Source organism: Ceratotherium simum, chromosome 22 (assembly GCF_057802395.1).
Source record: "Ceratotherium simum simum isolate JZ-2026a chromosome 22, ASM5780239v1, whole genome shotgun sequence".
NCBI lineage: Eukaryota > Metazoa > Chordata > Mammalia > Perissodactyla > Rhinocerotidae > Ceratotherium > Ceratotherium simum.
This window is the reverse complement of record NC_141921.1, coordinates 25,238,788-25,253,668: the sequence shown is the minus strand read 5'-3', so window position 1 is coordinate 25,253,668 and position 14,881 is coordinate 25,238,788. Positions and strand designations below refer to the sequence as shown.

General features: G+C 44.0%; 1 protein-coding gene across 5 annotated transcripts in view; it reads left to right on the top strand.

Annotated features, from left to right (window-relative positions):
* The window catches only part of AZIN2 (antizyme inhibitor 2), a 34,837-nt gene extending 20,415 nt beyond the window's left edge, over positions 1–14,422 (top strand). Inside the window, exons 10-11 of one of the 5 annotated variants that reach the window (NM_001293730.1) lie at positions 10,984–11,198; positions 13,933–14,422. In NM_001293730.1, coding sequence (NP_001280659.1) covers positions 10,984–11,198; positions 13,933–14,071 — 354 coding nt within the window. In that variant the 3' untranslated portion in view covers positions 14,072–14,422. Of the gene's footprint in view, positions 1–7,624; positions 8,123–10,983; positions 11,199–13,932 lie in introns of those variants that run through there. The other 4 variants (XM_087445746.1, XM_087445749.1, XM_087445747.1 and 1 more) reach the window with 4 other exon arrangements.
* The last annotated feature ends 459 nt before the right edge of the window (positions 14,423–14,881 follow it).

Below are 14,881 nucleotides of genomic sequence, written 5' to 3'. Positions count from 1 at the left end.
TTAATCTTTATAAGAATCCTATAACCTGGATACTATTATCAGTCTTATTTTACAGATGAGAAAACCGAGGTATAGGAAGGTGAAGCAGTTTGCTCCAAGTCACACAGTTAATAAAGGGTAGAATTTTTTAACTGTGGACTGTGAGCCCCTCTAGGGTAAGCTTCATGTCTTATTCATCTTTGATTATCTGTGTGTTGCCAGAGAACAAGCTCTTAACTACTTTCCTATAAAATTATTGCCTCTCTATAAAATCGCTCCATCATTAGGCATTTGGACATTGCTAGTTTTTGGTTATTCTTATTCATGTTTCCATGAGTATTCTCTCTGCTTAGAATGCTCTTTGTTATTCTCTTTGCATGGCTGGCTCAATGTACATGCTTAAAGTGTATTCCCTTTTTAAAAACTATTTTCCTATGATGAGTCCCTGGAGTAGGATTATCAGGTAAAAAGATATGAGCATTTTTAGGCCTCTTGATCCATACTGCCAGATTGTTTTCCTCAGAGCTTGGATCAATATGTACTGTTACTAGTTGTGCTCGTTTCACAATAAGTTCACCAGCATTGCATGCTGTGACCTTTTTCTTGTTGGCTAATTTATCCGAAATGGTACACCTCAGTATTTCTTTCAGTTTTGTTTCTTTGACAAGGATAAAGCATTTTTTTGTTTATTGTTTTATTTCCTTTGATGTCAATGTCTTTAATATATCCTCTGTTCACTTAATTTGGGAGGTCTCCAAGTTTTTTCTTACAAATGAAGATGAGCTTGCATATGCATATGTGTGTGTATTTCATATAATATTTGACACATTTTTTTTCAATCTGTTGGTTTATTATTCTAGTCTTCTGATTCTTTGTTATTCCACAGAAGTTTCAAAATACTGTCATGTCTCTTAACCAAATGTGTTGCAATTAATACTAAGGAAATTTGTCCCTTTCTGCCTTTTGTGCTCTGAGGGTTATAGATTACCTTTATTTTATACATAAGTTTTTCCTATAGAAATAGAATGTTTATTGGAGAAAATTTAGCACAAATGGTAAAATAAAATAATCCACCGATGCCACCATTCAGAGATGACTTTTGTTAAAATTTACTTTGATTCCTTTTTTTTTAAGTGTCATAGTGCACATTGTTTTTAACTTACAAAAACTTAAATATTGTAAGATATAGCTTTCTTTAAATACTGATATGTTAGGTGGAATTCTTATCTATAAACATTTTAAATGTTCACTGAGTGGTCTAAAATGACATATATTTAGGGTATAAATATGCAGTTCATAAATGTGTATTAGTACTTCATAAATGCAAGGTATAGGTGGGTGTGGGGAGGAACCCCGAGGGGGCAAGTACCATGGAAGTTTTGCAAGAATCTTGGGAAGCAAAGTTCAGGGTACAAGCTTCCGTCACCCTAGTCCGTATGGAGAGACCCTCCCTCTGTTGCTAAGATTGGGCTTTCTTCCTCCCCATTGTATTTTATTCTAGTTATTTATGGTTAAAAGTGTGACTCTGTCTGGAATGTACTGCAATAGCACTTGTCAAGTGTGGGTCTGGTTAGTTCTTGTCTTAAAAATTCTTAAGTAATACTGTCTGACCCTTTTTTGTTTTATTTCTGCTTTGCCATACTGTACGTTAGTTTTCTTTTTTTGCAACTCTCTCTAGTCTTTATCCTGTCCTTTTGATTATTTTTTTCTTTGCTCAGCCTATTCCACACTGTTTTGACAACAGCTTTGTGCTGTGTTTAGAAAATTGGTAGGGTGCCTTCTATTTCCAGCAATGTGGTAGTCTAGATACTCTGAACAGCCTCCCCACTGACAACAAAGAAAACTGTATCCTGACTTATAAGAATGCAGGGAATCTTCAGAGGTCAAAAATTAAGTGAAAGTGGGAATCCCCATTTCACTAGAGTAAATGCCAGTCAACCCACCAGCCAGAGGGATCCTTTTAAAATGTAAGTCAAGGGGCCGGCCCAGTGGCGTAGTGGTTAAGTTTGTGCACTCCGCTTCAGCGGCCCGGGGTTCGCCGGTTCGGATCCCGGGCACGGGCCTACACACTGCTCATTAAGCCATGCTGTGGTGACATCCTATATACAAAATAGAGGAAGATGGGCACAGATGTTAGCTCAGGGCTAATCTTCCTCAGCAAAAAGAGGAAGACTGGCAATGGATGTTAGCTGAGGGCCAATCTTCCTCACCAAAAAAAAAAAAAAATTAAAAAAAATTAAATGTAGGTCAAATCGTGTCTCTCCTCACCTACAACCCTGCTCTGGCTCCTGTCTCACTCCAACTTAAAGCCAAAGTCCTTACGGTGGCTTCCAAGGCCCTTTGTGATCAGTCCCTCTGCTTCCTCTCTGACCTCATCCCTCACCACTCTCCCTCTTGCTCATTTCACTCCAATCACACCAGCCTCCTTGCAGTTCCTTCAACTCACCAGGCACCTTCCTGCCTTAGCACCTTTGCACTGGCTTTTCCCTCTGCCTGGATCACTTTTCTTCCAGGTACCACACTGCTTCACTCCTTCACCTCCTTTAGGTCTTTGCTCAGAGGTCACCTCCTCAATGAGGGCTACCCTGACAACTTGTACTTATTTAATACTGCAACCTATCCCTCCTCTTGCTCTATTTTTTCTTTTATTTGGTAGCACTTATTACCTTCTAACATACTATACAATTTACTTCTTTATTTTGTTGTTTGCCTCCCTCCTGCTAGACTGTAAACCCCATGAGGACACTAGTGTGTCCCAAGCACCTACAACAGTGACTGTTCAAATATGTGTTAAATGCATCAACTAATCCAGAGAGAAAACCTAACTCTGAAACTGGATTTCTCTCTGGGGGTGTACACTGAATCCTTGTAGCGCTGATCTTCAGTTTTGATATCTGTGTGTGTTCCTAGAGACTAGTCAAGATGGAGAATCTGATGGGATCCCTGATCTAAAGCTGGGAACCCCCCAGAAGTACATCACCATTAGTGTAAGAGTAAACTAGAAAAAAATCCTGTCCCACAGAGGCGGATAGCAAGAAAACTTGTCTGTTTTGCTCTTGTTAGTGGTTGGAAAAGGGCAAAAAATTGAGAATTTGCAACCATAAGCCAGGATTTTCTTGGTTTTTTTTGCCCACATTCACATGAACTATGTGGTCTGAAAAACCTCAAGCCTAGAATTTATTTTATCTTGCAGAAGCAAACACAAATTCTCTCTGGAGGAGGAATCTTCAACCTAGCCTTTCAATAATTCTCACAGATAAAGTTCCAGGGTACATGAGCTCACAGTCAAAAATCACAAAACACAAAGAAACAAGTCACCATGAGGGGAACCAGCAGAAGCAATAGATAGCAGAATCAGACCTGCAATTACTTCATGTATTGGAATTATCAGATGCTAAAAAAAACAAAAAATATTTACAATGTTTAAAGAAATAAGAAATTGAAAATATGACCAAAGAATAAGGAAATAGAAAAATATGAACTAGCAGATTTTAAAAAGGACTAAATAGAACTTCTAGAAATGAAAAATATGAAAATTGAAATTATTCACAGGATAAGCCAGATATTAGAGACAGCTGAAGAGAGAATTAGAGAAGAGGAAGATAGAGCTGAAGAAACTATGCAAATATAGCACAGAGAGACAGAGAAAATAAGAAAGACAAAGGAAGTGACTGATAGAGTGAGAGGGCATAATGTCTAATCATAGTTTCAGAAAGAGATTGTATCAGAATACAGAACTATACTAGTAATTTGAACAGGAAAATTTTAATATAAAGAATTGCTAACTTTAAAGATATTTAATTACTAAAAGGGGTAAAAGCAATTATTACCCCTGGTAAGGAAGAGTGAATAAGGAAGCAACTTAGAAGAGGGCTCCTCCCTCCAAGGCTGAGATCGAAACCTTTGAGGATAGGCAGTGACTATCATAGGGACATGCAGCCTACCAGTGGCAAAGAAACTTTCAGAGGGTGCCCACCACAACTGAATCACAGGAGCAGCCTGTTGCTGAGTGGAGGGGAAGCTTGTTGGAAGGTGCGGGCCAAGGCTGAACTGTGAGTGCCACTGAGATGAATGCTACTAGACCCTCATACACTGAGCCATAGGTGGCCACACAGGAAACAGCAAGCTAGAAGAGGGAAAAGTCCCTTTTTCCTGACCTGTCCTTGCAGTGTCTATCTAGCAACCTCTACTGACAAAGCCTAACATAGAACTAGCTGCCAAAGAAGAACTATCTAGCTCCAGTATCACAAAGGAGAGCAAAGAAGGATAGATTTGGAGCTAAGAGGTAAAAAAATTAGTAACTGGCAGAGAGTTAACAGAGACAATGGGAGAGAGGAACACGTGTTTTCAGATTCAGGAAACCCAACAAATCCCAAGTACATTACCTGAAAAGAAATCCACACCTAGACAATGTATCAGTGAAGCTGAATACCAAAGACAAAGAGAAGCTCTAAAAACTAGTGAGAGAAATGAGACAGACAGAAGAATACCTGTAGAAGAATGATCGACTTACAGTTTATTTTTCTCCCATAACAATGGAAGGCAGAAGATAGTGGAATAATGGCTTCAATATATCAACCTAGAGTTTTATATCCAGAAAAATTGTTTTTCAAGAATGAGTATGAAGTCTAGGCATTTTCCACCAAGCAAATACTGAGAGACATATTCACTAAAGAAAATTCTAAAGGATATGTTTCAGGCATAAGGAAAATGATTCCAGATAGATGGTTTGAGTTGCAAGAAGGAATGGTGAGCAAAGATAGGTAAATATGTTGGTAAATCCAAAGAATTATTGTCACCGCCACCACCACCACCACCAATAACAATAACATCTAATTTGTGGGGTTTAAAAACAGGTTTTAGTTATGATTAGGTTCAACTGTGAGTAGCAGATCCCAAATTCCAGGACTTGAACAAGATATTGAGGTTGATTACACTCTCATGCAAATGTCTGGATTCAGGCAATTCAGAGCTGGTGTAGTGGTTTCATAGTCACATGGAACCATATGGCTTCCAGTTGTACCTATTTCTAGGTGTTGCCCCCATCTTAGTAGGTACAAATTGAAGCCCCAGCTATTATAGGAAAGAAGAGGTGAAGTCCATGTGCCAGTTGTCTTTTAAGGAAATTTCCCGAAAGTAGCCACATAATACTTATGCTTCTATCCCGTGGCCATAACTAAGATCTTAGTCCCATGGCCATAACTGCCTGCAAGGAAAATTGGGAAATATAGTCTTTATCCTGGGTGGACATATGTCCAGCAAAAATTGAGGGTTTGAATTGTTGGGGTGGTCAACTAGCATCCTCTGCCATAAATAAGACAGAATAAAACACTGGAGAGCAATAGACTGTAAGTTGGGAAGTACAGTGACCAAGCTGGTGTTCTAAGGTCTTGAATTGTTTGAGAGGAAGGTAAAGATATTGATTAATTTTAGACTTTAAGTTAGGAATGCATGTTAAAATGTAAATGTCTGGAGTAACGACTAAAATAGTAGAAGTAGATTATATAACTTCTAACAGTGAGTTTATTTTAATTGATTTAATTTGGACAGCAGCATAAAAAATAGACCAGCAAAACATAGTTGAGAGCACAGAAAAGACCCACACATATCTGGAAAGTTGATTTTTGATGGGGCTTGCAAAGCAGATCATTAGGGATTGTTTGATATATGATACTAGGACACCTGATGGTCCATATGCACAAAGTGAAATTGGATCCCTATCTCACACCATACATGAATATAAATTCCAGAAACCAATACAGGAGAATATTTGTTTGACTTTGAGATAGGGAAGAAGAGTGAAGAATGTCTTAAAAACCAAGAAGGAAAAGACTGATGTTTGTTTACATTAAAATGAAGAGGTTCTGTTCATCTCTTAGTGAAAGTAAAGAGGCAATCACAAACTGGGAGAAAAATATTGAAACACATATATTATTGATAAGAGATTAGCCAACAGAATATATGAGGATTCTTAAAAAAGAAACAGAGATGTGCCGGCCCAGTGGCGTAGCAGTTAAGCACGCACACTCCGCTTCAGCCGCCTGGGGTTCGCAGGTTCAGATCCCTGGCGCGCACTGATGCACCGCTTGTCAAGCCATGCTGTGGCAGCATCCTATATAGAGTAGAGGAAGATGGGCACAGATGTTAGCCCAGGACCAATCTTCCTCAGCAAAAAGAGGAGGATTGGCATCGGATATTAGCTCAGGGCTGATCTTCCTCACAAAAAAAAAAGAAAAGAGAAAAGAAACAGAGACAAATAAGAATCTTAAGAAAATAAGAAAAAAAACAATGTGAAGTAGAAAGCAATCGAAATATGGGTAGAAGACTTTAACAGGCAGTCCACAGAAGAGGAAAACCAAACAAAATGAAAAGTTACTCAACCTCACTGGTAATCAAGGAAATGCAAATAAAGACAAGATACTACTTTCTACTGATTAGATTAGAAAAAAATGAAAAGCATGATAACATCAAGTGTTTGTGAGGATGTACAGTAGTTGGATCTCTTAGACATTGCTGGTGGGTGTTGGTATTTCCACTTTGGGAAACAAGTTGGTATTATTCAGATAAAGTTAGACATGTGTAGATCCTCCCTCCAAGCAAGTTCCCAGGTATATATTGTAAAGAAACTCTTGGCGTGTGTTTGAGATGTATCAGAATGTTCACAGGGGAAATTTTTATAAAATAAAACATTGGAAACAACGTTAATGTTGTCTTAATGCAGGGTAATAGATAAATTACAGCGTATTCCATACAATGAATTCCGCAGATGCAGCACATTGTGAATTATGGCTATATGCATCAGTTGGATGAGTCTTGGGAATGTAAGTTTCAACAAAACATAAGAGCAAGCTGCAGAGATTTCATACTCTATAATCCCATTTATATAAGTTTCAAAAGTGTGCAAAACTAAATACTATATTGTTTAGAGTTAGGTATATTTATGGAAAACGGTAAAACAAGAGAATAATGAAAACAAAATTCAGCATAATGGTTACCTCTGGAGAGGGAAGGGGAAGAGGCATGTCATTGGGGTGGGCCACACAGGGATTTTCAAAGACATTGGAAATTTTATATTTCTTTAGCTGGATGGTGGGTCCACAGATATTCATTTTATTGTTATTCTTTGTATCTTACACGATTCAAACATTCTTTTGCATGAATTAGTTAAAAATTGAGACTGTCATTATTGCTTATTAATATTCTTTGATAGGCTCAGGTTTATTCTTTTATTGCATTATTTCTAACATTTAGGAACATATCTTGGGGATTTTAATTAGTAATAGCTTATTTAATCTATTCATTAAATTGGGGAGAATTCTCTTTTTTGCTTTACTAAGTTTTTCCAGCTAGGAGAGGGTAAAACTGTTGCCTTTTCTTTTTCCCATTAAGGTTTTATTATTTTCTTTGAATACGTATTATTGTGGCCCAAGTACATGAAATGAAAGCATTCCTGTTGTGAGTGGAAACAGTCCCCTGTGTTTTAGAGCTAAGAGACTGGCTTGTACATTGAAACTCACTCATTTCCTCTAATAATTCCCTCCCTCCCCTTTGGCTTTTCCAGGTGGGCAAATGTTAACTGCAACATGATATTTTATTTCTGTATTTTCTATATATTACACCTTTTTGTTTCTTTTTTTCCTAATAGCTATTGCCAGCATTTCTCATGATATATAAAATAGGAGTGGTGACAGAAAGCTTCAGACTTGGAGTCAGAAGAATTGAGTTCGAGTACTGACTTTGCCATATAGTAGCTGAGTCACATTAGGCAAGTTACTTAATCTCTCTGAGCCTTGTTTCATTTCTTCATCTGGAAAATGAGGGGGTGAATGTTAATTACTAAGGTTGCTTCTGGTTCTGAGATGAGGCCATTCTAGGGTACCTCCATTAAGTTCGAGTTGGCGCCTTATTTTAAACAGTCTCTCTTCATTGTGGGGTTTGGTTTTGTCTGCAGTTTTAATCAAGAATAGATGCCACGGGCTATCGCATGCCATGTTGAAATGTACTGGGAAAATTACACTTGAACTGTAGATCTTTATTTTTCATATGATGACGAATCCGGTGATCGACTTGCTTATATCACCCCTGCCTTCCATTTAGAGATAAATTATCTGACCATTGGAGGTGATTCTTTGAATATGAGGTGGATTTGGTTAGCTAAGGTTTCATTCTGGATTTCTGACTGTATGTTCACAAGTAAGATTTTGACCATAGGTTTTTGTTCTTTTTTTCCTTTTTGTGTGCTGCCCTTGTTCATTCCATTTTTTTCTTTTTAAAATATGTTTGTACACATTATGTAGTATAGGAATTATTGATTTATTCTTTAAAAGTTGGGGAATTATTTAAGGACTTCATCAGAGCCATGTCCCATTTTAAATGTTTGCCCTGTTTCTTCTATGGATCCACTCACGTATTGGGCCTCTGTGAGAAAGGCAGCCAGTCGGTGCAGCTAGGAGGCCCCTGGTCTGGGACCACTCAGAGTTCTGCTACCAACTCCCTCCAGAACCTGGAGCAGGTCACTTCCTCCCTCTGTCTTCTCATTTGTAATATGGGAATTGCAACTACCTCCCAAGTGAGGCATGAGGTAGTGATGGGCATGCTTTGTAAACCAAGAAGCCCCTGTCCTCTCTTGTGGGGGAGCTGGTAGCAGACTGGGCGTCTTATATTGTTACAGGTGCTTGTCCATTTCCACTCAGTTTTTGGACTCGTAAACAGCTGAGACTCACAAGCTTGTCACCACATGCTTTTGGAATATTTATTTTGGATATTCCTTTTTTTAAAAAAAAAATAATGGCTTTAAATAGTAAAAGGGTAGCTTTGCATTATTTTCTGTGAAGTTTTAAAATCTTTTTTTTCCACTGATTTTTTTATTTATACCACTAATAAGTGAGAGAACCCTAACATAACTTAAGGGTGCCTTTTCTTTTTACTTTATTATGGAAGAACCTTTGAAACCTATTTTCTCAAGGATCCTCGTGGATACATTTTGTATAGCATCCCACCCCCGCACCTGATCTTTAAAAGTTACTTTAGTGTTTTTAACAATGAAGATAATTCAGAGCAATTGAGATTAATTTTATTCATTAACAGAAAGCTTGTAAACAAGAATGTTCAGTCATGTGAACACAGATATACTTGCTGGTCTCCCCTTTCTAGAATGGGGCTTCATGAGCACAGGACTTTGTTTCTTTGTGTTCACTGCTGCATCCCTGGCTCCTGATCAGTGCCTGGCACATAATAGGTGCTCACTAAGTGTTAGCTGAATGAATGAATGAATGAATGCAGGATAGTTCTCATTCTTGATTTTAATACTGTGTGCATGTTTTTCTTTATTAATGAGACTAATGGCTTATTAACTTTTTGTCAAACATTTGAATCTTATTTCTGCTTATGAAATCTGTGACTTTTCTTTCTCAATTTTACTCATTCCTGGTGCTGGTAAGGTATTGAAACACCTTTCCATTTTCCTCTATTGGTCTTCTCCACTGCCTTGTTCTAGGCTCTTTGGATGGCTTCTATATTCCCTCCCTCCCTCTCTCCTTCCCTCCCTCCTTCCTCCTTCCCCTCCTTCCTTCCTTCCTTCGCCTTCTCGTCACTCATGTATTTCTCATTCATTTAATGAGATATTATTCAGAAAAGCACCTACTGTGTGCTAGACTGCTAGGCATGGAGGAGATGGGGGTGAACAAGATGGTCATGAACTCTGGGCTCATGGAATTTATAGTCTGACAGGGAAGACAGGCCTGAGCAGATACATTTCACAAACACCTAATTATAAATTATGGTAAATGCTATGAAGGCAAAGCTTGGGGAGCATGGAGCTTTAGGAAAGGCTTCCATGAGGCTGTTTTAGCTGAGATCTAAAGGGACACTAGGAGTTGGCAGGTTTGGGGCCTCAGGGAATAGCACAGGGGGAGACTGGGGGTGGGGGAAGGGAAGCGGGTTCAGGGGAGGCCAGAGCACCTGGTGTGCCTGGAACACAGTAGGTGCAGCGGAGAGTAGAGTGAGGGGCCTCCGAGGGCACAGTCAGGATTCGCTGATGTCCATCTTTCGGTCATGACTCCTCCTCGAGCACCTGCCTGGCAGGATCCCTACACTGTGACAAATTGCACTGGTATCTTGGTTGTCTGCAAATGGTCTGTGTTACAGATTTCTTTTCAGGATTTGAAAGTCATTTAAGAAAAAATTTTAAATTTTATGTAATTGGTAGTTGTGTCTTTGGGCCAGTTACTTAACCTCTCAGAGCCTCAGTTTCCCCGAAATGGGAGGAATTATGTCTACCCTGTGGAGTCCTCTGTGACCTCTGCCAGGTCACTTTGTGATTGTCTGCTGGAGGCCCGTCTTCCTCACCAGACTGAGAGCCTGAGGGAGGGTGGTTCTAACTCCCCTGTGTACCTCTGGCTCCTGTGACCAGGCCTGGCACAGAATGAGAGGATCAGGGAGGCCTTCATAGAAGAGGGAGCCCCAGGGCCGGGCCCAGAGTACAAGCTGGATTTGAGGAAGGGGGAAGGGCTGTGGAGGTGTGGACATACCCAGGGTCTGGAAAGTGGCAGATATGCCAGTGAAGGCCGAAGCCGAGAGGTGATACCAACAACAATATTAATAATGAGAACGCTAACTTACTGAGCCCTAGCCATGTGCCAGACACTGTTCTAAATGCTCTACCTGTACTCATTTATCCTTTCAGTAATACTAAGAGGAAGGTACTATAATTATTCCCATTTTACAAATGAGCAAACCAAGGCCCAGAGGGATTAAGTACCTTGCCCAAGGTCACACAGCTAGCAAGTGTTGGAGCCTGGATTCAAGACCAAGCATTGTGGCTTCAGACTGTAAGAGGCAATGAATGCAGACAAGTGGGAGGCCCTTAAATGCCAGCCTAGGAGACCCATCCAGTCTTTATCCTATTGGCTCTGGAGCCGTGGAAGGCTTTTGAGGGAGCACAGTGCTAAGGCTGTACACAGAATGCCCAGGAAAGCTGAATGTGGCCATCCCTCTCTCCTGCAGAAACCATCCACGGAGCAGCCCCTGTACAGCAGCAGCCTGTGGGGCCCAGCGGTCGATGGCTGTGATTGCATAGCTGAGGGCCTGTGGCTGCCGCCACTACACGTAGGGGACTGGCTGGTCTTTGAGAACATGGGCGCCTACACTGTGGGCATGGGTTCCCACCTCGGGGGGACCCAGACCTGCCGCGTCACCTATGCCATGTCTCGGTTGGCCTGGTAAGGGGGCCCTGCTGGGAAATGGAGGAGGGGAGGAGAAGGGAACAGGCTGGGCAGATGCAGTGAGGGAAACCTGCTTCTGTGTAATTCGATCTGACAAGTAGCTCTTGGCTGCTGATTCCAAGTCAGGCCTGTACTGGGCACCTGGCTGTGGCCATGAACGAGACTGAGCTTCCCTTGAGGAGCTCAGAGCCGTGTGAGACACAGAGGGGCAGATAGGCGCTCCTGATAATACTGGGTGGTGGGGGTGGGCTGTGGAAGCTTAGAGCCCTCCCTGAGGCCCAGACCTGCCTCTCTGAGGAAGGAAGGAGGAAGTCGAGCCTGGTGGATGAGTGGGAGCGAGGCAGTAGGAGGCGGGAGGGGGTGGGAGGGGGTTCTAGGCAGAAGGAACAGGGAGCAAGCATGCTGCCTTCAAGAAAACTACATGAGGCTGGTCGTGGCTGGAGAGAGAGCAGGGCTGGATCTGGGAAGGGCCTTGGAGGCCGTGTGAAGGGCTCTGAGCTGCAGGAAGCACGGACTGGTTTGAAGCAGGGGAGTGACATGTCTGATCTGGATTTTAGAGGACCACTCTAGCTACTGTGTGGAATGAGGGAGGACAAGGGCAGATGTGGACAGAGCTGACCAGTCCGGTGGCTGCTCTGTGACCTGGGAAAGACTTGCCTGCTTGCTGAGCCTGTGTCTTCCCATCTAGAAAATGAGGATAACACTCGCCCTGCGAGCCTCACCGGGCTAGCGTTGAGACCCAGTGAGGCGAGAGGTGCACCAGACAGAAACAAAGTCACGTTTGTTGAACCCTCTGTCAGGCATCTCATGATTATTTCCCTCCACCCACACAAAACTCTGTGGGATCAATGTTATCACAGAGAGGTCACTTGCTTGAGGTCACACAGCTGGTCAGTGGTGAAGAGCCCCATTTGGGGGCTGGGGAGATGGCTGCGGAGCGCAGGAGCAGTTGGGAGGGGCTTCTGTGCTGGGCCCTCAGGAGTGAGTACAGCCTGTGTCCTGAGGCCCCCACAGGAGCAATGCTACCAAACCCCAGGCCCGACGGGGCTCAGTGTCAGTCTCATTTCGGTCATCGGGTCAACACACCTTTGCTGTTTCTACTCCCTGCCGGGGTGCGGACAGGCTGATGGCGGCCATTTCGACATCAGGGGGGTTTTGACAAGGCCTAAAGAACAAACTTAAAAAAAACAATCACCGTGCAGGCGTCCTTATCCCTTCCTGGGTCCGGCATCAGCAGACACAGCAGAGGAGGGTGCAGGGAGTCGGTTATACCCATTACTAGGAACCACACGTTCTGATGAACTGAAATGGCCATGTCAAAAAATTCCGCATATCAAAGGAGCCGTGTCAGAACGTGCTGCATCAGAGCCTGGCTCTGTGCCGGGTCCTGGGGGTACAAGAGCATCTAAGACTGTGGGGTGAGCCGAGGCACAGACCTGCACACACAGACACTGGCATAGAGAGTGGAAAGGTCACTGGGGAGGGAGGGACAGCGCGTGGGGGAGGGGTGGCCAGGCTGCTTCTCAGGAGGCACCACCTGATGGGTAAGGAGGGGTTAGCCAGGCACAGGAGGGCCAGGCAAGCCGACAGGTGGGTGGTCCGGGCTGAGAGGTGTGGGGGCTTGAAAGAGTCCAGTTCATTCAAAGAACTGCAGGTAGCTCTGGCTGGCTGGAGTGGCATGTGGGGAAGACTGGATCAAGAAGGACCTTGGAGGCCCAGATTGGACTTGATCTTGAAGGCAGTAAGGATCCAAGGAGGGGTTCTAAGAAACTGGAGCAGCTCATTTTGAAAGATAAGGAGACAGACAGAGGGCGCTTGGCCTGGAGAGCCTTCCACCGGAAGGGAACAGCCTGACTGGGCTCTGTGCAAAGACACTGACTACTGACTTGCTGTCGAATTGTTCACATCAGCAAAGAGGGAGGCCTTCCTGCAGGTGGGGGACTGGAAAGGGCAGGGAGAGACTGAGAGCAGAGGGAAGCCGCTGGCGACTCAAGGGCAGAGATTTACCTTTTGGAAGAGATGAGCCTGGGCTAGAAATGTCTGCAGGAGGCAGGAGCAGATCAGGGAAACTGCAATCCTGGCTAGAGACGGTGGCAGCAGTGGGAGTGGAGAGAAGTGGGCACCTGTGAGGATGTTCAGGAGCTGGGCTTGGCAAGGATCTGCTGGGTATGGGAACAAGATTCCCAGCTTGTAGCTAGAGCAGCTGATCAGACAGTGGAGCCATTTATTAAGATGGGCAGGTAGGAGGAGAAACAGTTTGTAGGATTTTTTGAGGAGGGCAGGAAATGATTTTTTTTTTTTTAAGTCCTAAGCCTAGGGTATGGAGAATGTGGACTTTGGAGTAAGAGAGTTGGGTTGAATCCTAGTTCTACAACCTTTCAGGGATGTGACTTTGGGCAGGTCACTTCTCTCTGAGTCTCAATTTTCTCATCAGTAAAATGGGGGTGACAATGCTGCCCTTTCAGGGTTCTGGGAGGATGCAATTAGATAATGTAAGTCAAGAGCCTGGCACAATGTCTGCCATGGAGTAAGTGCTCCATAAATGTGGGTTCCTTTCCCTTGTGGGGTGGACTATAGGGGGAAGAGAGCGGGGTGGAAGAGGGGTCAGCAGGCCTTCCCCCGTTCCTGTCCTGGGCTGGGCTCTGGGGCTCAGGTGAGAACTTCCGGATTGGGAGCCCCCGGCCTGCAGGCCCCATGCTGGCTGCTTTCTGTGCCCCTCTCTCACCTGCAGGGAAGCGCTTCGAGGGCATCTGCTGCCTGCAGAACAGGATGAGGACACCGAGGGCGTGTGCAAGCCTCTGTCCTGTGGCTGGGAGATCACAGACACCTTGTGTGTGGGCCCTGTCTTCACCCCGGCGAGCATCATGTGAGCCGGCCCCGTTCTCCCCCCCAACCCTGAGAACCCCAGTGGGGCCGCAGCGATGTCTCTGGGAGAGGTGGGCAAGGCGGCAAGCAAGGGCACCCTCTGGCCAGGACTCTGGTGCTCGCTCTGCCGCCCCCCATGCTCCACCTGTAGTGTTTCTGCCCTGTAAATAGGACCAGTCTTACCTCGCTGTAGTTCAAGTATGCAACATAAATCCTGTCCCTTCCAGCTGTGTCTGCGTCCTCTGCAGCGGAAAGGGCCTGGTCAGCCAGGTATGGGAGTGTTCTTGGGGTCTCCCTTGGTCTCCTTCTCACCTTTGTAAATATGAAGCAAATAAATATTTAGGCTTTTTAATACTCCAGTGGAATCTGGCAGTTCAATTCACAAGGCAGCCTGGGGTAGGCCAGGGGCAAGACTTTCCAGCCTACACTGATGACACTATGCCCTCTGCTTCAGTCCTGACCCAGCCACAGTGTGGGCATCTCCGAGCACTGGCACTCAGCTTCTCTGACTCACCTCTCTCCTCTCCACAGGCCTCCATGCCTGGCATCATGGGGAAGGGGGAGCTGCCAGGGGTTTAGGTGGGGGTCAGAGTTGCCTCTCTTCAGCCTTGGAGCTGCAGCTCATGACTGGTGAGGGGCCTCTGTGTGAACCCAACCCCCAGCCTAAGGCCTGGGCCAAGTGGGGGCAGTCGAGTATTTGACACAGCTTTGGAAATTTATACCAAAGATGAAGAGCAAAGAGATGGGTGTCGGGGAGGTTTTGAGGTTTTGAGGGCCTGACTCTCCTTGCAGGCCCACGAGGCAGTGAGAGTAGT